General features: G+C 37.2%; 1 protein-coding gene across 1 annotated transcript in view; it reads left to right on the top strand.

The window, feature by feature from the left end:
* Positions 1-562: 562 nt before the first annotated feature.
* MICU2 (mitochondrial calcium uptake 2) overlaps positions 563-25,356 on the top strand; it is a gene marked incomplete at its 5' end in the record, with an annotated part of 39,703 nt that continues 14,909 nt past the window's right edge. Inside the window, 6 exons of the mRNA XM_009587784.1 lie at positions 563-594; positions 709-784; positions 5,513-5,560; positions 9,748-9,830; positions 15,361-15,423; positions 24,437-24,534. Of these exons, the coding sequence (XP_009586079.1) occupies positions 563-594; positions 709-784; positions 5,513-5,560; positions 9,748-9,830; positions 15,361-15,423; positions 24,437-24,534 (400 nt within the window). The remainder of the gene's footprint in view (positions 595-708; positions 785-5,512; positions 5,561-9,747; positions 9,831-15,360; positions 15,424-24,436; positions 24,535-25,356) is intronic.

The raw sequence follows: 25,356 nt of genomic DNA on the forward strand, positions 1-25,356 counted from the left end.
CAACTTGGTGTCGTCTGCAAACTTACTTAAAATAAACACTTAGGAGTTTGCATGGTTTCATCTGATGCTCTTTCAGGAGGCAGAGTTGTTCAATTTACTTCTGCTTATTAGAAACATCAACATTTTCACTGTTTTTTCTCTTTTTTCATATTTCTTAGCTTTTGCATACTCAGCCTGCACTTGAAGGATTATTATGTGTGCATGCAAATCCCTTTGTAAATACTACAGTTGTTTCTTACAATTCTGTATAATTTTGCTTTGGAATCTGTACTACATTTGTAGCTCACAGTATGCAAAATCACAGTAGTAAGTCAGTCATAGATACTAAAGTGGTCTGTGGTTTGATCTAGGTTGGAAGAACATTTGAACAGACTGCTCATATTATTTTTAAATGTTGTCCTTCCTTAATCGTTGTGGGAATTAGAAACAAACTGCCTGTTGCAAAATACTCTGTTTCATATTACTTAGCATTTTCCCATAAAAATCTGAAGAAATGCCACAGAACCTGATCAAAGTTTAAAGTCAGTTTGTTATTGAATGATGATGATTTTTTTTATTATAGGTAAAGCCTCAGCCAAGAAACTGACAAAAAAGGTAAGCAAAATGTTCCTTTCCTTCTTCAAAAGAACTTGCATTCTTTCTGTTACTCAACTAAATAGACGTCTCTTTCAAATCTGGCTTTATATTCTCTTGTTTGTGTCTTTGAAGGAGGTAGATGCTGCACTGCTGTGTGTTGCCAAAGCTAAACCAGGACCGACCTTTTTTAGAGAGCTTGGTGATAAAGGTAATGAGCACTTTTGATAACTTAAAAATACATCTTGCTTTTTATTTCATTATATGGTATGAATTCAGTGTATTTTTAAAGAGGGTTTCATGGATTTGACTTCATTTCCATCTAGCCAGTAGCTGCCGCCTTGGCAAATCTCTTAGTTATGCAAGAGACAGTAAAGTGGCAGGGCTGGGAATTGAAAGCCTTCTGAGGTGCAGGAGGAGACATGAAAAAAATCAGAAAGCCTACTTGGAGAAGAGAAGGGGGCTAAAGGGATGACTCTGGCACAAAACGGACTTTTAAGACTTCTTGTTAATAAGCTGCTGTTTCACTATATAACTTAAATGCATGGAAACTAAGAATAAAAATAAAATTTATATCTAGTTATGTAAAGTGGCATCCCTGATTCCAAGAGCAGATGAACTTATTTCTCCCTCTTCAGGAGCTCGGTGGCCCTTCACAGCATCAATGTGCTTTGGTTTCTTTTCACCCAGCATTTCCACCTTATATCGGGCTACATAAAGAGAAAACTCTGAGAGCTGGGATATTGTTTGTATAACAACAGGGAATTAAAGAACACCAAATAAACACCTTGTTAGCATAAATTAATTGAAGGGAGAAAACAAACAAGAGGATCAAGGAAACCAAATAGATGAGTAATTAACCATTTCACCAGTAACAAAGACTGAAATCCCCAAACTAATGAGGAAGACCAACAGCATCTATTCACAAACTTTCTGTATCGTAGAGTTCAGCCTGAATTCCTTATCCCGTGGACATTTCTGGAAAATAAAGCTACTTTTGCAGTGCTGCAGTTCCTTGGCAGGCATGAGCCACGCTTTCTCCACGCGCAGCAAATCCCTGGGCATGGCTGGCAGCTTGTGCGAGAGAGCAACTCTCGATCTCAGCCTGCAGCATTTCGCCTGCCCTTTGGCCTCATGGCTCCTTCTGCGCGCAGCTCATTTCTTGCATCCTTGTGCAGACATGGAGGGGTCTTCAGCTGGGTGCCTTGCTTTTCAGTCCACTCCTGCAAGCCCCAGCATACCCCAGCAGCCCTGAAACATCTCTGAACAAGTTGAACAGTTTTTTCCTATCCTAGGGAAGTCTGGATTTTGTATTGAATAGTCATTCCCTGCCTTTTCAAATTACTAATCATCATGTGCTTTCTCAGGTTTGGGTTTAAAGGATTCCCAGTCTTTAATTCTTCGACATTCTTTCTCTATCCCTGCTTTTTTAGAGCCTTTCTTTTTCTAGTGGTTGACACTGCAAATCTCCAAAGCACTCTGCTTGGGAAAACTGGGAATCCACAAACAGAAAGTGAAATCGGAGCAAATCAGCACAGCCTCCTTTTACTGCACCTCTCCCAGCTGACTGCTTGGCAGAAAGTGGAGTGGTGATATGCTCAGCCTGACATCTTTTGCATTCTGGACAAGGCATTGATCTCCCCTTGCTTAGGACTGTGGGTCCGTATACTCTGTCCCTCAAAGGTCAGGCAGGAGTTTGAGATGATGTATAAACATTCAGTGGAGTCATCCATATGGCTCCACAGCACACAGTTTTTAGTTTTTGGTCATGATGCCTCTTTAGTGACTTTGATGCTTTTGCTTTGAGATGCATTATTATTACATTTTAAAAATGTAAATATTTATGTATTAAATACTCCTTTTACAAGTACCAGAATAATGAATCTACACCTGTTCCACTTAGCTGAGATTATTTTAACTACCTTCAAATTGTTATTTAAATATCAAGTAGAGGGAAAACTGTCATCAGTCCAGTTTGTAAAATGTAATGCTAGGGAATTCTGCCTTCTAGTGGGCAGTTTTAAAATTCATGTCATGTTTTGTGGGTATGCTTAGGATTTATTCAGCAATAAGAATATTGTACTGTCAGCATTTGCTGTAAAGTTCAAGGGTAGAGATTTCCAGGGAGGGATAGGGAAGGCTCATTTAGTGTTAGAAAATGACAGTATTTTGCCCATGCTAACTGCAGATACTTGGCTGCATGTATGCTGAGTCATTCAACAGCATGTGAAGCTTTTATCTTTTAAAATTTGCTTGATCATGAATATAATTTTCTATGGTTTGTTTTTCTTTTTTATTTTTTAATGTGTTGCATTACATCTTTGAATTTGGGTAACTTTGTAATGGTTACTGCAGAATAAAAAGAAAATTACCAAAATATTTAATTTACATTATGGATAAGGTAAATTGGCCATTCACTACAGGTAGTAAAGGGACAATAAAATTAAAAGAAGAATTTTTATGGAAGTGAGTCCACAAGTTAAAAAAAAATCTTATCTCAAATTATTTTAGTATAATCAGTCTGCCAGAAAACGTCGGACAGGCTGTGGATTTGCTTTAAGGCACTGAGACAGATTTTAAAATACAATTAAGAACTTTTTTTACATATTTTTATTATATTTACCTTTTTACCTATTTCACTATAGTGACTTTTCAATCAGCTTATGATAAGATGATGAAAACAGAGTCTGTGTCTTGCCCCTGCCATTTCTTGCAAGGCATTTCTTTCCAGCCCTCTGCAATTCGAGGGAATAGAGCCATCGTGCTTCTCCCTTGAGCCAATAAGCAGGGTATTGTCTTGAAATTGGTCTTTTCTTTACATCCTACCATCTCCATATAAATTTTGCAGATTCTTTCTGCAAAATTTTATAAGGTACAATGTTCCCTGTCTACCTATATAGCTAAAACTCTCCAGGTGCTCAGCATTTTGAATCTCAATTATTACAACTTTTTTTTTTTCTGTGACTTTAACAAACACAATCTGTCATGTTAATATCCTTTCAAATGCTTTGATAAAGATGTTTTTGTTACATGACTCCTTTGAGTGTGTCGTCTCTTCTTTTGCATCCCAGCACTGGGCACTCCTTGTTCTGTTTTATCTAGCATAAGCTGTTTGTCTTCACCTTCCACGTCTTCCCTAGGCTATCCCTGTGCAGCACATCTCCAGACAGCTGAGAGGCAGACTCCCACTTCTGCCTGGCCAGTGATGCTGGCCTTCATCACTTGCTGGTTAAATTCTCAGGCAGGGATCTTTGTGCTGATACCATTGCAGTCCACAGCTGGGAGATGTTTTCTATACAGAGTTGAGAAGCTACCTCCTTGTCTTTCTTTATATTCTTCCTTTAAACATTCTTTTGTTGTGACACACACAAAACAAAATTAGGGAGTAGGAATCTTGGTCATTGCCCATCACACTGTTTGCTTGATTTCTTTTCCTCCCCTGTTTGTTTCTATCCATTTTTTTATCTTGTCTTATACTTAGGTGTATAAGCTAAAAAAAAAGGGGTAGGAGTTCTTTCTCTGTTTGTTTGGTTTCGAATTTGTAGAAATCCTGGACACTTTGTCTGGGAACACGATTCCAAGTTTTACAGCAATGCAAATAATAATTTACATTCTTACAATGGCAGTAACCCTAAAACTTGTACGCAAAACTAAATCTTTGAGATGAAAGTATTTTTTATTTCCACAATGTATTGTATGACTGTAGTACTGTGCTGATTTACACATGATGCATGCTGGATAATAGGGTGGATAGCCCTATTTTGATAGAGAGGAAAACTGAGATATGGAACCAGAGTGAGTTGGCAACAGGATCAGCATTAGAACTGTCTTTAGTTAAGACTTGTTCTTGGATTTTCAGGCTCTTATATTCAGCAATTTAATGTTTCTAAACTCTGGTACTTAAAGTGTTAAGTCACTATCTGAGGTCAAATACAAATGCTGTTGGCTCTCCATAGTAATTTATCAGAAGTTAATTGTTTATCACTGAAGCTTAAGTGGATTCCTTATCTATCAATTAACTAAATATAAATTATAAAAAATAGTTTATCTTTGCACAGATAGGCAGGTTTGAACTTCATTGTTTTAAGCAGCTTCAGCATTATACAATGTTTAGCTCACAAGTTAAAAGTAGCTCAGTTATTTTGAAAAGTGATTTATAAAAAAGCCCTTTATATTTTTTCTCCAAACATTATTGCAGGGCAGATGGTTCAGATTCTGTTGTTTAACCACTCTTGTTATGCGCTCTCTATCTTTAGCTCGTTCGCTCTATTTTGACGCTATCACGTCTTTGTGTTTGTTCAGGCTTTTCACTTAAGGCGGTATTTCAAAGGAAAACACTGGAATTTTCCTTCAAAAGGGGGGAAAATACTTTCACCTTGTAGAAAGGACATGTTCCTATTTAAAAAAAAAATAGAAGCCTCCTCTTGGCACTCGGCCCAGCAGTACTATCAGCACAATCTAGCAGCTTGGCAGCTTTGCATGTTGCCATGTTCCCCTTGAGAATTAGAGGGAAGCTATTCTCCGCCTTCGCGAGCCTGCCAAAGGATGGAGGACTTTGATCCTTCAGGGTAACATTAGAGTAGTTCTCCTCCCAGGTACTAAATGTGACAAAGCACATTTAATTTATTTGCCTTTTATATAAACATTGAATGTTTTCAGTGAGAATCCAAAGATTTAGTGTAGGCCTTTTATTAATACCAAATAAACCTTACTTTCTTGATGAGACATGAACATTGATGAATCTCTGGATAGGGAATTTTACCTTCAGAGCACTAAAAACAGAAGTAAAAACTTTATTAAATAATAATGTGGCTTACTTTAATAACCTATTTAATACAATGTTAAACTACATTTTTTATATTTATAAGATTCGATCTTTCAAGTCTTGCTATAAGTCTATTTTCTTTTTGCAAGTCATTTTTTAATTCTTTTATTTCAGGGTTGATATCTTATGCAGAGTACCTATTTTTGCTGACAATCCTCACGAGTAAGTATTATATATTTAAAATACATATGCGTAAATACTCAGCTACTAACAGCTTTCCGGGAACTTATTCTGATGGTTTTTAACTTCTAAATTTCTACATTATAGTAAAACATAAAGAACTATTGTATATAGAGTGATAAAGCATTAATATAAATGGATATAGCTTTAATAGATTGCAACTTACTTCCATAGCATCATCACTGGTCCATAGCAGTACTTCAAAAATCATGATAGTCCCTGCACCATGGCATCAGTGAAGTCTTTCAAGAGACTTTGAGAGAGGGGAGACATTGGTTACAGGACCACATAATAAGGGGAAGAAGAACAGTGGGGGAAGATAAATAATTTGATTTCTGGATAGTAGTTTTAGTCATTTTGAACAATGAGACATTAACATTATAGCTCATGCAGTGGTGTAAAAAGCTGTTGTGGTGTCTGAAAGGTTGTTGCCTATTACTCATGTGTTCACATTTGCAATGGATGATATACATAAACAGCAGACTTCTGCAGTGTCTTTTTGTTCGACTTTTTAATTCTTTTTTTTTCCCCCTCTGTTCCTTTTGACTTTATTTCCTCCAAGTATTTTGCATGTATTTCTGCCCCCTCCTTTGCCTCCTTCCTGTTTCCCTATCAGACACTTTTTTAAAAAACTTTTTTGTTTGGTACTTGCTGTATCTGCAAGCAGCAGTCATTTTTTAACTGTGCATGGAAGTGATCTTGGATTTCTGGCTTTCCTCACCCATATGTACTCTGTGCCACGCTTGCCACTTCCCTGTGCTGTTCTCATGAAGCGTAGGTGATGCTGGAAAATACCGAGATTTGAGATAAGATGTGTGCAGTGAGCATTATGCAGTGAGACCCATAGACTAGTAGTGTAGTAGTCCACATGCATGTCCATGTAATAGTCTACATGCACTCTTGTTTGACTGATTTACACAGGTCTAACATTTTAAGCAAGGGACAAAACCAGGCATACTAGATCTCATAGTATCAGTGGATGGGGAAAGGTGAGAAGGAAGCAATCGTTCTTATCCCAATGGACTGTAGATGCTTGAGCCTCATCACTTCCGTGGCTGCGAGGTCCATGGCAAGAGCTTAAACAAATTGACAAATTTTCCTTGCTCTAGAAATCCACTCTGTCACGCTATAGTAAGAACAAGTAGCGTTGTACTCGAGAGTCCAGTCTTCACAGACAACGGCTGTCAGTACATACACACCTCTCGCGCAGTTTAGGTAGGCCTTTTACAGCTTACGTCATTTCTCAGCAGAACTGCATCAGTTCCTACTAGGAACTTCAACTAGTACACAATATTACTTAGTATATATAAATAACCTATTTACCATGCAAATGTACTGTTTCACCAGTAGTGACTGTCCAGTGCTACACACAACTTGAACATGAGTTATACCATGTGTTCAAGTGCTTTTTAAAACCAGAAATAACGTAAGAGTCTAGCCCGGTTAGAAAGCTGATTTAAAAATACTTGTTGCAACTCAAAGAAGAGGGATTTTTTTTTTTAAAAAAGCACAACCATGTTATAACTTCAGAAGAATACCTTAATTAAAGTTGCAGAAATAGGTGCCAAAGATTCTATTTCTTTAAAAATCTGTGGCAGTTGAAAGTAAATGCATGCTGATTTATTGGCTGAAACAATTAGAAAATTGAAGCAGTATCAGAGCAAGTTGTTCCACTTCTTCAGACAATCAAGTAACACTATTTTTTACAGAATTTATATAGGAATGTATTGAACTGCAAAAACAAAGGCACCTTTTGATGCAGGATAAAATGCAGTGCTAAGGTCGCTGCTTTGGTTACACAGAGTGTTATCATACCGATCAGTTTGAAAGCAAATGTCAGCAAGTGTTAGTTCCTCTATCTTTGCCTAACAAGCATCCCATGTCAGTCAGCCCCCAGTTACACAACCTGTCCCTCTCGCTAGTGAGAATTAATGTGAAATTTCTTAAAGCAGCCATTAATATTTAAATGACTTCTAAGTCACCAACAGAGCAATAGGGAAACAGGAAAAGAGTCACCAGGTTTCCAGAGTCCTGGTTCCAGGACACTGCTGACCAGACCATGCTGCTTGTCGTACAAAAGCACCATCTATAACAACACTGGCCTTGAAAATGTAATTTTGCAGCAGACAATGGCTTTATTTTGCCCCCTTTGATCCCCTTTTCTCTTTTCTGTGTGCCTTGTGTCATGGTTACCTTTTTTCTTCCAGTGCTGTACTGAATTTCATTTCCAGCAATTGGTTAATGGAGCTTCTGGTGAAGGAGCCCAGGAACTGAAATTATCACCTTGACTCAAAGCTTCATTTCAATTAGCCAGTCACACAAGTTGACAGCTTGGTCAACATAGGAATGGTTGCAGGGGAAGCACCTAAGTCTAACCTGCACTCACAGCTAGGATGAAGCTCTTCTGTTCAGATTTTGGAATTTTGCCTGATTCTAATTAAATACAAATATATCTGAGGTAGTCTTTGAACTATGCTTATTTTACGAACACATACCTTTGGGGTTACATCATATCAGATAAGTATGTCATCTCTGAACAGTATAGGCAGCTTTAGGTCCTATATTTTCAGTAACAGCTCTCTTATCTGAAAATTGCAACACAGATGGTATGAATTACTATTAAATATGTCAATTACTTTTATTCTCTAAATATGTTATAGGGTAGGCTCTTATTGCTCTTGTACTAGTAACACAGATCTAGCGTGTGGCATCTCCATGGAAAGGAAGCCAGTTTTGATTATTACAACCCAGTTGCTGGGGAAGGGCCCTGCTATGCAGATTGCAACAGTATTTATAAAATATCCCTGCATCACAGGGTTGCTCCACAGAGAACGTTAGTTGGCTGCTGAAGATGTAGTTATTTCTAAAACGTAAAAATAGTACTTTCTTTAACCATCTTGTTATCACTTAAAAAGAACAGGATACTTCTTTAACTTGTTCCCTTTGCAGAAAGATTCTCTAAAAAAAAAGTAAGACTTAAAACTTCACAGGCTGGAGCTGGAAGAATATATTTCCAAAAGAAAAACTCTAAAGACATTAGGGTTTTTTAGAGATACTGCTTCACTGCCCTCGTGAGTACAACATTGTTCTTGGAAACATGAATGTATTCTAGAGACGATAAATCCGTGGCTTTCATATTAATGCCTGACTTGACTGGGTTGTGGAATTAATTCACCTGCTCCAGAAATTACTGGCATAAGTGCTTGCTACTGCAGTGAACTGTAACTACATTTCAGTGGCATGCTGCTCCTGTGTGGGCTTGCTAATGAGCAAGGCCACCTCCTGTAAGCAAAGTAAGATCAGGAAATTGTGGGAAGGAGCTCAAAACAGACTGTGGTTTTATAGCGCCTGCAAGACTCAGAACTCATTACATTTTTTGTGTTGAAAAGAAACATCCACTCGGTCAAGGAAATGCAGGGTAAAATTGTATAAAATTCCTGAAAAAATCAGCTTGATGGGAGTCATACAAAACATGCTTTTGTCCAAAAAGACCAGAAAGAGTGGTTTATTACTTCTCAGTACATTTGAGTACATTGTTTAGGGAGGGAGGAGAAGAGAAGGAAAAAAAAGGCCTGGGGCTAACACAGCAGGAGCAGGAGCCGAGAGAGCTGGCCGCGATTACAAGATCAGTCTGTTTGCTAAGGGAAGACTAGGGAAGACTGCAAGTACTGGCCTACAGTAATACATGCAAGAAGTACCTGACGAGTACACTAGCTCTTTCACGCAGTTTGGGAATAATTATTGGCTTCTCAAGGCACTTTCCAGTCTTCCCACCTGAAAAAGAGCTCTAATAAACAAGGCAGAACTAGACTTCAGAAGTGACACATGGGATGATGGAGACATCTGTAGAGAATATCTAAGACCAGGACATTAAGACATACAACATTTTCACAGTCATTGGGATCAGAGGGACATTCGTGGCTGTACTTAGGCACTGCTGGCATTTCCTGCTTTGCCATTGCATTAATTATCCCTTGAAATGGTAGTAAAAAGGTGTTTTAAAAGTTTGCTTATATTGGAGGAGGTACATATGGCTTACTGGAAATATCATGGACATGCATAACAATGGAGAACTGAACCATAGGCAATATTCCTTTTGCATTAAATGTTTAAGTACATGTGTGTGTGTGTGTGTGTGTACAATAAAGTTCTTTCGCAATTTATTGCAGAACCCCAGACTGGATTTCAGATTGCCTTTAAAATGTTGGATACAGATGGCAATGAACAAGTTGAAAAGAAAGAATTCTTTAAGGTATGTGGATTTATGTGCATATTAATTTTAAAGCATTTAAATAGTTCCATGGGTTATATTTGCTAAATGAAGATTCATTAAAATCTTCAAGTCTATTTTTCAGTCCAATCTATGATCACATACTTACTAAAATACTTTATGTGAAAGTGGCACATACCAAAGCATTGCTATAGAAGTACTTCTTATATTTGAATCCACTTTTATAAATGTTACCTTTGACTTGTATCTAAAAATCTGTTACTTGGAAGGTAGGAGTTGGTATGCATCTCTTAATCCCATGAGCTAATTTAAATAATCATCTGGAAAAGTCTTTTATTTTCTAAATGTTTTTAATTTTTTTTTTTAATTCACCATCCTCTCTTGGTTTTTATTAATTTTGTTTGCTGTTGCACAGGTTTTTTACCAATTCACGCTTTGAAGAGTAACAGCAGTTTTTCCCATATTTTGTATAAAACTTGGAGGAGAAAGGCAGATGCTTAAAAAACAAAGAAAATCTTGCTCTGATGTTTCAAAGAAGAATAGGCTTAATTATATAGCTTATTCAACTTTTAAGTATTTACAGGAGACTGTTAACTAAATACTTCTTGTCAAAAGTCGAATGTAAAATTAACAAACATAGTTTTTAATAGACTCCCTCAGCTTAATTCAGATCCTTCATTTGTATTGGAGGTGAATTTTATAGGAAGTTGAAGTGGCTACTACAATGCAAATTCTTTTCTGTCACTAGGATAAAGTTAAAGATAGTCATTAATGCAACAACTCTAGAGAACCATAGAATCTAAAACTCATAAAGATGCATCTGTTGATAGAGAAATTACCAAAAATTTATTTATGTGTACTTAGCCTTAAACTCTGAATTAATGATACAATAGCATGTATTTTGCACTGATAGCCATTTTTTCAGTGAATTGTCCCTTAGCAAGATTACAATTGATGAGTCGTACTTAAATATATTTTAAAATATTTTTAAATACTTTTCGACTTAGTAGTACTATTTGAAAATAATACTTGAAATTAGACCATTTCCCAAGACAGTGTTCCCAGAAGCCTCTAACTGAGCCTGCAGATACCCTGCACTCATTTGTTGCTACGCAAAATCTTTTAAGCTTGAAGAATTTCCTCTGTTAAAATGTTAATTATTCTGCTGATTAAAAAGAAATCAAATTCTAACTAAAGCCTTTATTTTTAACCTACTAAACCTTGTACAATGCTAGTGAATTGTTATCAGAGTAGCAGTTCCCTGATCACCAAAATATGTCTGTTATGGCTGTATTGTTCATCTACAAAACAGTATGTTACAGGGGAAAGTAAGTCCATGAACACAAGTGAACGTATTCAGCCTGTAGTGCCTCTGCACCAAAATGCCATGTTAGCAGTGCTTCCTTTAAATAGGTACTGTGTCAGTTAAGCAAATAAGGAGATTCTTGCAGAAATACAGCACAACGCTCTTTGGGAGATGTACAGTATGTCATATATTTAATATCCATTACCCATTTCAGGTAATTCTAATTGAATCAGCCAGTATGAACAACAGAAAGTCATCAAAAGTAGAGGTGAAAACATTATACAAATCATTACAAATAACTTGATTCCTGTAGAGGCAATCAAATTAAATGAAAATTATTCTAGTTAAATTGTTACTTTGCATTTCCTTTATGGGCTGTATTGGTAAATTAATATAGAGTGGTAAAATAAACCCATATAAATTGCAGTGTCAACTCACAAGAATTATTAAATTCAAAGAAGTCCCACAAGGATGCAAGCTAGTCAAAAGATGAGTTTTCTCACATGACTGTTTACTTAACATTTATAAGCGGTGACTATTTCAAAGCAAAACTTGATTTTTATAGGTTAGTTTAAAAATAAAACTTTTAGAATGTAAGAATCTGGAAGAATGTGTGTGCATTAATCTCTGTATACTCTAGTTCTGTATGCATCATAGAAAGCTTCTGTATATCTAATAAAACAGTCAGCTGTGTGGCTAATTTATCACTTGTCTTGTCCCAGTTGGCATCTCAGAAAAATATGTCTGAACTATTCTATTAGTTATTTCCACACTATATTTGACAATAATACCAGGAAACATATGTAAGGAAAGGGCAGTGGAAAAGAGCTGCGAAGAAGCAGTCATTAGGAGGCAGTTACTGTAAGGCAGGATGTGATGGGAAAAGAAATTTCAGTGCTACTTCATTCTCTTGCTTTGTCACCTCTACTGATTAGACATCTATGTACATCTACATTGTCTGTTGATCTAGACTGTAAATTCTTTGAGGTAAGAACTTTGCCTTTTTGTTTGCAAAATGTCCATCATTCTTTGAATTGTATATATCTCAACTCTCACGTGTTACTGAATAAACAGGCACAAGATGTGTCACGTGAATCATTCAGGAGAGGGAGAAGGGTGACAAGCAGACTCTACAACCCAAGTCCTGAGTGCCTGCAGCACGTGATGGAGACAGGCTGTTCAGACCTGTACGGATCAGACACTGAAGGAGTGCGAGATGCAGGATTTCCCAGTAGATTTAGTGCTCTTCACTAACATAAATGAATGTTCAGGAAAGGAGATCTTGAATGCAATTCCATGTTTTGAAGGAGAGAATTTATCTTGTCCTCCATAGCGTTTCCATTTCTGTGCACATTTTCCTCCTTTCCAGTAGGAGTTAAAAGTCTGTCCCTTCCCAGGGACAGACTCTTGTTCTCTCTCCTCCCTACTTCTTTGTATTCAAGCCAGTCTATTTTTAATTTCTGCTTCATCCATGTTTCAGTGGTAAACACTCACAATACAAAAGACATTTCAGTATTAGGGCCCAGAATCACAGCAGTCTGTATTTTGAGGTGGACATCCGCAAGGATTTGTTGCTTTGCCCTGCAACTCCAGGGTGAAGAAGACGTGGTAGAAGTGGCATGTTCACAGATGTTAGTTACCATCCTATAATCAGCCCCTGCCAGAGTGCAAAGAATTGTTTCTCAGAACCGTATTATCTGCACCTTTGCGAGGACAGTGAGATACTTCTGTGAACTCTGCACTTCCAAGATATTCACATTTGACTTGGTGAGGGGGGTTTCCAGACACGCACGTAATAACCCATGCACATTAACCTGAGACCTCCCATCAAGAATAAGGCTACCAAAGATGCCAAAATCCCCAGCAAGTGAGGAATTTCCCTAACGCTGTCCTGATGAAAGATTTCTAAGTAAAATTAATGACAGTTCAAAGCTACTGGGAATGGAGGTAGGGTGACTCTGATGGCACATGCAAGAGCTATGTGGTTTAAACTTCCTAAATAGACTGTCTTTATACACTTGTCCTGGACAGCAGATACACAAAAAACTTGTAGAGGTTCATCTAGGGCTGAATGAACCAGCACCCAACACTGTCAGCAGCCGTGGTGGTTTGGTACAGAACACTTCTGAAGTCCTAGAATATCCACAAGCACTAACTTCTCTTGAACAACAGCAAGATGCAAAATAACCTTTTTTTTTTTTTTTTTAGGACTGTCATAGCCTTTCTGCCAGTTCTTGTCTCCTTCAGAAAAGATTACTTCTTAGTATGTCTTTAGTAAAGAGACATCAGTTGTGCATAATAGGTCTCATTATCTTTGAATTAGCCATTAGTATCTTCCAGTGATGAATAGATATAAATATTAAATACAGATAAATGTTACATGGAGCAGATGAGTATTAGAGTCCATTTTCTGAGGGCAGAATTCTTCTCCCTCTATGAGTAGTTGCTGCACTGTGCTGGAAAAAATCTACAAACTACTGGAAATGGTTTCAAGCACTGTAAGGATTTACATACAGTGTAAGAAAACAATAAACTAAATCTTCCAGAACACTTGTGAAAAAAAATTATATATATGTATCTCTGTGTTCTTTAGTAGTCTCTGCAGATTTTTTAAGAGTCATTCAAAAATAAAATCCAAAAGAAAAAAATCTCATTTTCTCTTGTTTGGAAAGTATTTGCAGTTATATTTCTTGTGTGTGAACAAAAGATGGATTTTTCAGGTAAGAAAAAATTTAATTTTTCAGTAAAAATATGGACGAGCAGTTGTGTTTTTATCCAGAGCTCTATATTGCTATTTTGCCATGAAGAAATTCATAATGCTTTTACTGTACTAGTCAATTGTTCTGTAAGTGATGAAAAATAGAAGGAATTTGGAGAAACTTGGAAGAACTGGTTTAATTGTCTTGTTACAGTATTTATTTTGATAAATACCATCAAGGCATGCCATTTAAAAATAATCATAGAAAGTAACTATCCTGAGGAACTCAAAAACTGAGTTTATAAAAAAAAAAAAACAGAACAGGTGAATTAGTCAAAATTTGAAGGCCAAGGGAAGACCTTTGGCAACAGGAACAGTTAGCAGTTTTTTCCTACTCAATACTTACAAGCCCATATTGCTTCTCTGAACCACGTAACCATAAAAAAAGGAAAAAAATAAAGCCTTAAGAAGATATTTGAAAACCCCACAAAATAATGTCTATGCAAATTTGGTCATGGATTTTTTTCCCAGTTTTAATGGGCAGGGTGAGGAATCACTCAGAAGTGTTTGAGAAGCAAACCAGCAGCTTCGAAAACCCTGAGCTTTAAAAGCATCTTTCCTAAAGTCTCCAAATCCAGAGTGCTCAGTGTAAGTCTATATCTATACCTGAAATGTAATAAGTCCCTTATTCTTTCATTTGTGCTGTCCTTTTGAGGATTCATGCAAATGTCTGTGAAAGGTAGGTATACCTTGTGCTATGTTAAATCACTCGTTCTTGTGGCAGTGTTGACCTCCCAAGCTAAAATACAGTCAAAGAAACGTTGCAGCTGAGATATTCTTGAGGTGCTGCAAATTAATGCACTTTCTATATTACCTTAAAACTCTACTTGGGGCAGTGGAAGTTATGTTTTTAAATGTGAGTCATTTCAGTACTTCTAAAAGTCTTCTCAGCTAACACATTCAAGACTCATTTATTTGTGGGGTGGAGAGGAAACTCAAGCCACATTCTGCTTAATGCCAGTTCTGAAAATACGTTTGCTTATTTAATTAAACTATTCTTTGTTGTTAGTTGTATAGTGCCTCATTTGAACAGGTATGTTTTTCATGTCTAGAAGATCACATCTGTAGCAAAACTATGTAAAGCTGTCTAGGAGGACAGCATGAAAATCACAGGATAATTTTTATTTCCTGAACGACCCTTGATTTTATACCCCTGAGTTTCAAAATCTCATGGAGTGAATGCTAAGCTTCTAGTGCAAGAAAATCTCCTCTAAAAATAGAGTAGGTGCTGGGTTGCAAGAGGTAGATTCATATGCTTTACTTGGCTATATTAACCACAGTAGATAAGACATTGGGAAAAAGTGTGTCTGAATAGCAAAATATCCTTAAGTTTGCAAATATTTTGTCATGACTAGAGAACCTTGCAGAAATGTAATGACTTTATAATTAAGAAAAAGCTAAATTACTGCAAGTTTCTGAAAAAGGAGACTCTTGTAAGACCAAATTTGTAATTTTCCTGTGTTTTTTTCATGTTTTAACAAATACAGCTACAGAGAATCATTGGGAAGGAAGATGATTTGAAAATAGCTGGAGACGAAACAGTATTTCGGGTATGAAATAGAGATACATTTTTCTTTACAAAAGCATTGTCGTATTTCCTTTGAACTTTGTTATTTTTTTCAGAGTTTTTAGATAAGTATATAAGGATTAGTATTAGTGCTTTAATTAAATGAAAGTGCATGATTTGTCAACTACTTTCTAACTGGGAAAGAAAAATGTTTGTCATCTCTGAATCTCCTGATGAAATGTATGCAGTTAATGTATTTTATTACTGTGTGATCACACCATTATTTAGTTTCTGTAAGCTTCTGTTTCAAAGTAACTCTCTTCTATTTAAGAAAAACTCAGAAAATATTCTGTATCACCATATGAGAAAAGATGGCTTTCCAAATAGAAATTGATACCTTAAACTTACCCAAGTGGTGCTGTTGCAGTAATATCAGCTTATTCTGAGTTGGTTTGAAATGTAATTGCTGTCATTGAGGTGACAAAGGCAAGGATTACTTTAGTTAGGTCCAATTCCAGAAAGAAATGGCTTAGATGCAGACCAGAAGAAGAAACAACCTCAGAGTATGATCTTCCAACTGGGTTAGAAGTTTCACTGGATTGCAGACCATTAGCAAATGGCAAATACAGCTCATCAATGAAAGGAGCAGGTAAATTCCTGCTCTCTTCTGGCTGTTTTCCCCTGAATCCTGCCAGTGTAACCTACCTTCTTCCCCAAGTGGAGTCTTTACTAGCTGCCATCTCTTCTTCAGTCTCTAGTTAGCACAGAGACAAGATATTCTGTAGCATGGATGAGATTGAATGAGACTGAAAACAGAGAGGGGGAAGTCCTGAGCATACTGAAAACACCTCAGAAGAAGCTGATGAACCGGGGTGAAGGAGGGGGACAGTACAGATGGGTTATCTCCAGCTATTACTGTAAGGTGCTGCTTGCATCAGCAGCACTACTTTTGTTGTATGCTTAAATTGGATAGCGTAGCTGAAGGATATTTTTCTCACCACAAACTTGCTTTCAGTTGTAAACTGAAAACGGGTAATCAGGCATGGGGCAGCTACTGCTCATGTTGGAAGCATTCAGTAAGAAATTTATACAGGGCTCTGCTTTATAAACCTATCATGCATCAGCACTTTCTACAAAGAGTTGGTCCAGCTCATATTCTTTACTTTTTCACCTGCCTGGGGAAAAAATGGAAGTGGCAGTATTGCTAACACATTTAATATTTACTAGGCATAAACAAAAACTGTCTTCTGATTGCTCCCTCAATATGCATCCAGAGTTCAGTTAAAAATTGTTTGACTCACTAACAACCATCTCCTTTCTTGAATCTTTTCATCAGTCACCAGATTAAAATAGCTAGGATTAATAAGGTTGTCTGCTCCTCAAAACCAATTTCAATTGAGACTTAACTGCCATGACAGTGAAAGAAAAAGGATCTTTATTCTGCATGAATGCACAGCTAAAGTATAAAATTTCCAGAGAAACTTTGATACAGTTGGACAGATTTAGTTATAAACACATAAGCTTATTGGGAGCTAATTAAATACCTGAGCCTGAATGTCTCTATTTTGTTTTTTGTCTTGCTTCAAATTTTGTCTTCGGAATTCTCCACTGAGAAAAATCTGAAGTTATTGTTACCAGAAAATATTATTTAATACAGTTTCTTAGCAGATTATAAATGGAATTGTAGTCTGTTCAAAAGAAGAATTAAATAGCTTCGGGGGGAGTTTCAGCTATCTTGAAATTCTTTGGTCTCTGTATTTCTACTTGGCAAAGTCCAAATTATCACTTTTCTTCTAATTTTTATTTTCTTCCTGTCTCTGTCTCTCACAAAAGAAGTTGATTATAAGCAGTGAATCTGACTATACAATGTAGTCAGTGCATATGTTTTTACCCCTTATTTTTAATAATTATAGCAGTCATAGTATTACTTTCAAGCAAAGCAGATAAAGCATAAAAATATGGTTTTTAAATTGACTATGTTCTTTGAAAGCTGAGATACTGCAAAGGAAGTTTGGTGTTCGGGATAGTTCTTTATTTCCACAACACTTTCACAGTTTGCATAAGTGTTTGCTGGTTTTTCAGAGTAATCCCAGTCTCTGATATCAGATGGAAAATGTCACTGACTTATGAAAATAAGGTATAAATGGTAGTCTGCAATTTTATTTAACCACCAGGTATATCCAGGTATGTTCCCTGTCCAGTGTGTAGACAGAGGTCCCAGTCATTCATTTATTGTATGGAGATACCACTTTAATACTCATTGAGATACACTGTATTAGGAAAAGAAAAAGCAGTTCGTTTGCTGTGCTCCCAGGGTGCTAGTATCTCTGCCTCTTTTACTGAGACTTTGACTTACACGTCTAAAATTCAAAATTCCACCACTTAGTCCTTGAATGGAATTGCAGTGGACTTTGTTATCCAGATAAATATATTTCAGTTGAGGGATTTTCTTTTTCTAATATTATAATCGATGCTGGGAGAAAAGCCAAAAAATCTGCCCAGCCTTAACCGACCCAGTCTTTTGGGAAGTTCCTTCCTGACTTTTGCAGAGCAGGCAATCTGATTTACTCATAGCACAAGCATGCATGCACACAGTGAAGGAGAGATGCTGGCAGACTTACAAGACTGCCAACCTGGTTCTTTCTAATTAGACTGGAGAAAATGGTGCAGAAGTCAACAGAGGCAGTGACTGTCTCACCTTACCCATCTTCCCATAGGCCAAAGGAAATGCTGCACCTGGCTTCCTAGCACAACTGTTCTGCTTCACGTGAGACATCGAGCTGAGCATTTGACCATGCTTCGCGGAAGAGGAGAAGCAGGCTCCTTGCCTGGAAGTGATGTAGAGTGTTATAGGAAAGTGCACGAGCTAGAGGAGTTTGGTGTATTTTGGAAAAGGTGTCGCCCACTGAACAGCACTAGTTGCTTTTGTATTAATGCCCTCAGTTCCTTAAAGGATACTCTAATAGTGATACGTGCATTAGCGTTCTGGTAGTGAAAACAATGCTAATGGTTGCAGATATCTACTGTACAGCCCAGTCATCTAGACCAGGGACTTTGCTCTTGGGCCCTTCAATTTAGATTAGTGCATTATCAAGTAGTTTCAATAACTCTAATTTAATATGCTTTGTGTAATGGCTAAACTTAAAAGTTAATTTTAGCTATTGTTAGGAAAGGAATGACAATACAGAATGTTCTATATTTGTTCTTAAAATGGAATTCACACTGCGAAATAATATGTGCATTGTCTCATTTCCAAATGATTAAACATATGCTTCTGGATTCCATAATGAACACATTTTCATACAAAGTATCTCATTTACATGGGTTTTTTTAAAACATTTAACTAGTACTTGGGAACACAGCTATTAATCTCTTTTAAAGAGAAAACTTAATCTCTTTTAAAGAGAAAACTTTTGAGCTAAAATTCAGTCTGACTAGAAGCAGTATACTTTTAGATCCACCCATGGATATTTTCCTGTTGATTGTGTATCAGTTGTTTTAACCTGTCTACTTTTCTTTCTTCATTATTCATTCACACATTTATCACCACTTAGCTGGTCAGCACAAGGTTTTATACTTGGACCTTCAGACATTGCAGCATTGTGATGCATCTCCTCAGCCACAGAGACTGTGCGGGCCATCGTAACCTGCCCATCTGCTCCCTAGAATTTCTAATTAATTTAAAGTTTTCTGCCCATAGCTTCAAAGTCTGTAAAGCCCTGGGCCCAGAATAACTAAAGACTGCCTAAACTGAATGGAGAAAGATGGTGGTTGACGGCTATGCTCTTCTAGTGCAGTAATACTCTGTAACAGCATATCTATGCAGCATATTGAATTTTGCCAGAATCTGGTCCAAGACTAAAATTAATATCCCTCCCAAAAGAGTGTGCCATTAATCTTGTCACCTTTCAGTTCATATGGAATGCACATTTTTTTCTTGACCTGTCTTCTCCAACATAAATGTGTATGTTTTGTATCAGCAGATTAACACTGAATTCTGTTGAAAAGCTTTTAGTTACTTTAAACCAAGGAGTATTGCAATGTTCCTGCATGCTTTAAAAGAAGCTTTCCCAGCAGGTAAACCCCATAAAGAACCAAGCTGTACGGCATCAAAATATTAAGCTATTAAAAAAGCTGCTGGGTCATTGTTTACCTCACGGACAAGGAAATTGTTTTATTTTTCCACATGATCTGATGACATTATAACCTCAAGAGAGACAAAGAAACATGCTTTTTGACATCTTTCTAGGTACCTGTTTTGCTAGTACGTTGAATTTGGCTTGGATAGCAAAAGTTCCTCCCACAAGAAATTAATCTGGAAGCCTGTTGTCATCACCGTAGCATTGCTTTCCATTGCGCAGGTGTGTGAGGCAAGGCTACCCCTTTAATCTCTGCTACTTAACCTAGTCTGAAGCGCTTTAAATTATATAGCTAGAGAAGCCAGATAGCAGTGTGGGCTCCTGACAGGCCAGGGAAAACACACGATTTGGCTTTGCACTAACAGCTCTAGTCCTTGATTCAAAACATAAGAATCTGGTCATAATCTCTGAAGCCTACCTAGTGCATTTGCTTGTAAAATTAATTGGAATGAACGGGAAATGGTGCACGTAAGCATGCTCACTTGGCTTTTTGTGATAACTGAAACTTGGGATGGCAGCCTGAACGTGGACTACCTGGGGACGCGTTCGGACAGCGGGGTTCAGGAATTGGACACAGTCCATCAGGAGTCGGTTTTAGCGCCGAGAGCAAGGAGGTTTACACATGTTGAGAATGGGTGTGCTCTGCCTTTGAGGCCAAGTCCACGTTAATCAAAAGAGCGTGCTTCACTGAACATCATACCTCCTGAGGGGGGCCCTCATTACGGATTCTCTTCCTCTTACAGAAATTAATATTTTTAAAGTATGGCGTGACAGGGAGGCAGGGCCTGAATTCTTGTGAGGGGCTGTCCCCAACTGTGTATAGAAGCTGCTTTTCCCAGCTGCCAGCAGTGCACCGGTCAGGCAGCCCCAGCCTTCACAGTGCAACAGTGCCATTCCCTGACTGCTTGACGCAGCAGGATTTGGTCCCTCTAAACCTGCTGGCAACAAGACTAGTTTCAACCTGTTCCTATTTTTTTCACAAAGTATCTCCTACAATGTCTGCTCCCAGGTTAGCTTTAGCCTACTTGGTACCTCCTCGTGAACTGATGCAGAACCATGGATGACTCACTGAAAGCTGCGGACGCCCATGAAGTTGCATCTTCTTCCTTGCTAAAGGCACTAACAGTACAGCATAGCAATGCCATGGCATTAGTTGTTGTTAAAAAAACAACTAATCCCCAGGTAACGGGAATGCTGGATGTTGTTGAATGCTGGATATAAGCTGTTCATTGCTTAGAAAACGCTCCATCGGATTTCTTCTCAGATATTGTCTGTTATACCCTCTGTAGAAAAAAAATGTGCACAGTTTACTCTCTCTGTATCAGACCCAATGTATTCTTGAATCGTACCTCGTAAGAAAGTGCCTTGCAAAACATGAAAAACTTTAGTATGGATTTACATGATTAAAGCTGATTCATCATAAAATGATATATTGTTCATTCTGGCATCCATTTGAGGCTGTCTGGGCTTTGCCAAAAGAGACTGCTTTTGGAGATCTAGATCTCCTGGTCTCACTAGCTTGCCTGTTCACAGTTCTTTCGACTAGCTGTACCTGGCAGGATTAATTTCATAAATGGATACATCTTTTAAACCTTCTTCCCAGAACTGAGTTGTAGGATATATCCCAACATCTTGGAGACTTCCAGAATTACAGAAAGGTTGATGCTCTTGAGCAGTGTTTGAGGCTAGGCTGCTTAGATTGAAGTCTACATTACCTCCAGGGATAGGAGCCTGGCATGATGAATTGGCTGACCTAGTAGCTGAAAAATAAAGAGCATTTCAGAGAAGTGGACTCAGAAAAATTTGCAAAGATTTAGTCTTACCTTTGGAAAGATTTGGGACATCACTAGCAGACAGAAACTAAGATATTGTTCTCTTTGACCCTTCTCTCTTTTCTGCTCCTCTGCTTCATCTATTCATTCTTCTTCTATCTTAATAAAAAAAAAATTTCAATCCAAAATATGTGTTATTTTTAATTTCTATTGAAACAAGACATTGCACAGCAAATACCATCTCCCAGGAATCAAGTAAGAGAACAGGGAACGTATTACAGATTTTAATCATGATGAATGCTTTCCAGTCATGCCTCAGGCAAATTCTGCAATGAAAGGTGGTAAGAATCTAGAGACAGTAAGTCTATTAACATTTCAGATGAGTTTTGAAAATCTGTTAGGTACATTATTCCAAAAATCCTGTCTCGCTGTGTGATAAGTTTCTTCTCAGTGGCACTTGTTGCTACTTGCTGCAGTATCAGGTCCTAAATGTCAAAAGCTCAGTGGGGAGCTACAGGATTAGGTAGGTCTGTGCCTGTGACTCAGTGTTTGCAGCATCAGGCTTCTATGTTAACAGTCTGTGTAATGTAATAAGGAAATAAATGTTGTGTTATCTGATCTTGCTTAAAAAGGAATAATTGCATAATTCAGCAGTTCATGGTGCTTTTGAAAAGTGTACGAGGTGTTAACATTACTCTAGGAACATAAGCTTATGTTTGTAATATGTACACACATGTTCATTAGTTCGTATAGACTTGTGTGGCATCAGAGCTTGGCCATCAAAGCTTGGGATTCTTTGTGTGAACCAACAGTCCCAGGAACATGTCTGAGCTCCCCAGTTGAGATACGTGTCCCCGCCCCATCCTGTGTTTGTATCAAGATGAGACTCAGAACATCACCATCCCTTCTCCACTCTGTGCCTCAGCTTTCTGCAAAGCACACAGCCCAAAAGGGTGCTGTGCTGCACCCTCCCCCAGGCTGAAGCCACTAGATACACCAGAATACAAACTTTCACTCAATTTAGATAGTAGCTCTGTGACTCAAAGCTACCAGTCTGGTCCTTTTTACAGCTCCAGGATTAGGTTACCATTTCATTCTCATGGCCAAGAGAGACATTCCAAACGTAAGTTATTCTTTTACCTAAGCTCAGGAGGGTGAGGTGTTGGAAATATTAATAGAGCTCTCATTATCTTCTAACAAAGATTTGTCATGTCAGTACTAATTTATACAGTTCAGCAGCAAAAGCTCCTAATGATTCTGTGGACAAAAAGGAATTATGTACTAACATGTACTTTAATTTAATAGCATTAACTCTAGGAAAAGCAATTTTTTGAAATTTTACCCTTAAGCTGTAGTCGCTGTTGTCCACTATTGCATATTCTGTTTTAAAGAAATGTACTGTTTTGTAGTTTTAAAATACATTTAACTCTCACTAGCATAGTGTTTGGACATCTGCCAATTCCACTTTGGAATTTTAACTGATAAAGAGGGTAGCCAACAAGTAGGTGCATATTTGTTATAAATCCAGAGGTAGGCTTTGTCATCTTAGATAAGATGAGATAGGTATTTTTTGTATGTCGTCTTCTAGCACTAGAGAGACATGAATAGAAGAAAAAAAGCTTTTCTGTCGCAGACTTAGTTTTTAAAAAGTTATTTTAAGCCTCGTTTTTCAGTTTGTTTTCAATACAACACTGATTTTAATATGGATTAATTAAATTGGAAGCCTTAAATTGTGTAATCATGAGTTCAGTTTTTTAAATTACATCAGCAAATTTATTTATTGCATTTTTCAAGTGTCTTTTAAACATGTAAGCAAAAAACACAAAAAGCAGATTAGAATCTCACTGCAGTGAGAAATCTGGATTCTTCTCTGTTTCTTCTTAAAAAACTTTGCATTCTGACATAAATAGTTTGGGTTTGAATTTCAAATAAGCATAGATGAATGTTTGACTTTTGACTTTTAAAAAAGCATATACCAATGTTTATGCATCAGTCTTCACAGTAATCTGAAGTGTTTAAACTTTAGAAGGATGGATCTTGTGGGTATTTAAATATTCTTTGCCTGCAGTTAAATGATAAAGTTCAATAAGTACAGTTTGCATATGGCTTGAAAAGTTTTTTTCTAGGTTCACTCATACATAACTCGTATCACTGGCATTTAGTGAATTGCAGCTTGCAGTAGAAATGAGGAATGTTACTTCTTTAACTATAAAATAACTGTGTCACATATGCAGTAAGCATGAAACACACAGTGGACTAATGGGACTTGTTATTGATGATGCTGAAAGCTAAATAACCATTAGTATTAAATCTTATGAATAGACTCTTGTCTTTCATCTTACCTCTTCAACCAGATAAAAGACACAGAGGCTATTTAGATGTCATAAGAATAGTTTGTTGAAATCCCTCCGGACTTACAAAAAAAAAATCTCTCTTCATGTTGCTTAGTGTTTTGTTGTGTTCAAAGAAATGCCAGTACGCTAGTGCTGAAAGAAGAATAGAAAAGAAATCCAGCATTATGTGTGGTTTTAGGCTTGTTAAAGATGCTGTTGAGTTGAAATAATGTGCATCCTTTTTCTGCAGAAATCTCTTAATCAGATTTTAAAAATATATAGAAAAGTCACAAACATTGAAAATTGGCAAGAAGCCTTGTAAGACCATATTATAATAGAGCACTTTGAATGTTTGTATTTTTCTAGTTTTGTTTCTTAGACTATCATGAATGTTTTTAAATGGCTGTATCAGATTAGAAATATCTGACTAAAAACTTTTTTATGAAGATAACTTTATTTAAAGGTTCTATTCACCTAAGCGTAAAGGTTTTTAAAGATTTAGCTAGCAACCTTCTCAGTTCTAATAATAAAATTATTATTTTACAACTGAAGGTGGTTGTAAATTGTATTCATCTTTCATACAAAATATTTAGAAGCAGAACATATAATACTGTTACCAGTTGATGTGAAAGAATTACTCAGCTCTGAGATTCAGCTCTGAGATCTTGTGTGATAGCTTTGGGAACAGTAATGAAATTGCAAGTATCTCTTGTGAAATTCTAGTTAAAATCAATATTTCCAGATTTGTGGTGAATAGATATTAATAATTGTACAATGCGTAATAATTAATCATAGAGTTTTTTGTTTTATAGGGAGCAGAACTGGAAAGCTCTGGTGTTAATACCATGTTGCTGGTACATTTCTTTGGAAAAGAAGGAAAGGAAAAACTTCGCTATACTGAGTTTTTCAGGTATTTTTCTCAGCTAGGCAAGCCTAACAACAACCAGTCCTGTTCCTACCCCCTCTACTTTGCACCAACACTGGCATTAATCTGACCTCACACTGAGCTGATTTAGAAAGTTGAGCAGGTAATCAAGCAGGAGATTATTCATGATTTTGCATGTTTAAATTTCTAGTTTAGCTCCATGAGTCTGCTGTCTGCAGGAGGAGTTGAGCACCATGATAACTCCAAAGCAGCAATAGGCCTGGAAGCCATGAGGGGTGAGACCACCATTCTTGGCAGCTGTGCGATAGCATACCTTTAGACAATATGATTCATGAGTATTTTTCTTTTTCTTGATTAAATCACAAAAAAAGTGACTGCTAATCAATTAAAAAAGCTTTTCTGAGCTGAGACACCCCCCTCCCCATTACAACTGTCACGGTAGGCTACAGGCAACTTCTCCGCTTGTTTCAAATTCCGGCTTCTGTTGAAACTTTACCTGTGCATTTTCCTTTACCCTTTGAACTGCTTTTGCAATGGGACTATGCAGGTACTTCATGGCACTTATGTCAGAACTGAGAATTAAGTCATGGCAAACACCACATCAGACTGAAACTGCAGCGGAATACCAAGTGGCCATCACTCCTGGAAACGTAGCATTGTATACTCGTCTATTTCACTGTAAGCTTTGCAAAATCAGAAGTTAATAGAAAGTTCTGAGAAAAAAATTCAGTTTATACGTCATATACGTGTCAGAAAGATGGTGTAATCCTTGTCTACATCAGAGTAGGAAGTTCCCAACTTCCTACCAGGTATCAGCTGTTAGTGTTTTAATTGGATGAGATTCTT

The sequence above is a fragment of the Fulmarus glacialis genome, unplaced genomic scaffold (assembly GCF_000690835.1).
Source record: "Fulmarus glacialis isolate BGI_N327 unplaced genomic scaffold, ASM69083v1 scaffold4941, whole genome shotgun sequence".
NCBI classification, from domain to species: Eukaryota; Metazoa; Chordata; class Aves; order Procellariiformes; family Procellariidae; genus Fulmarus; species Fulmarus glacialis.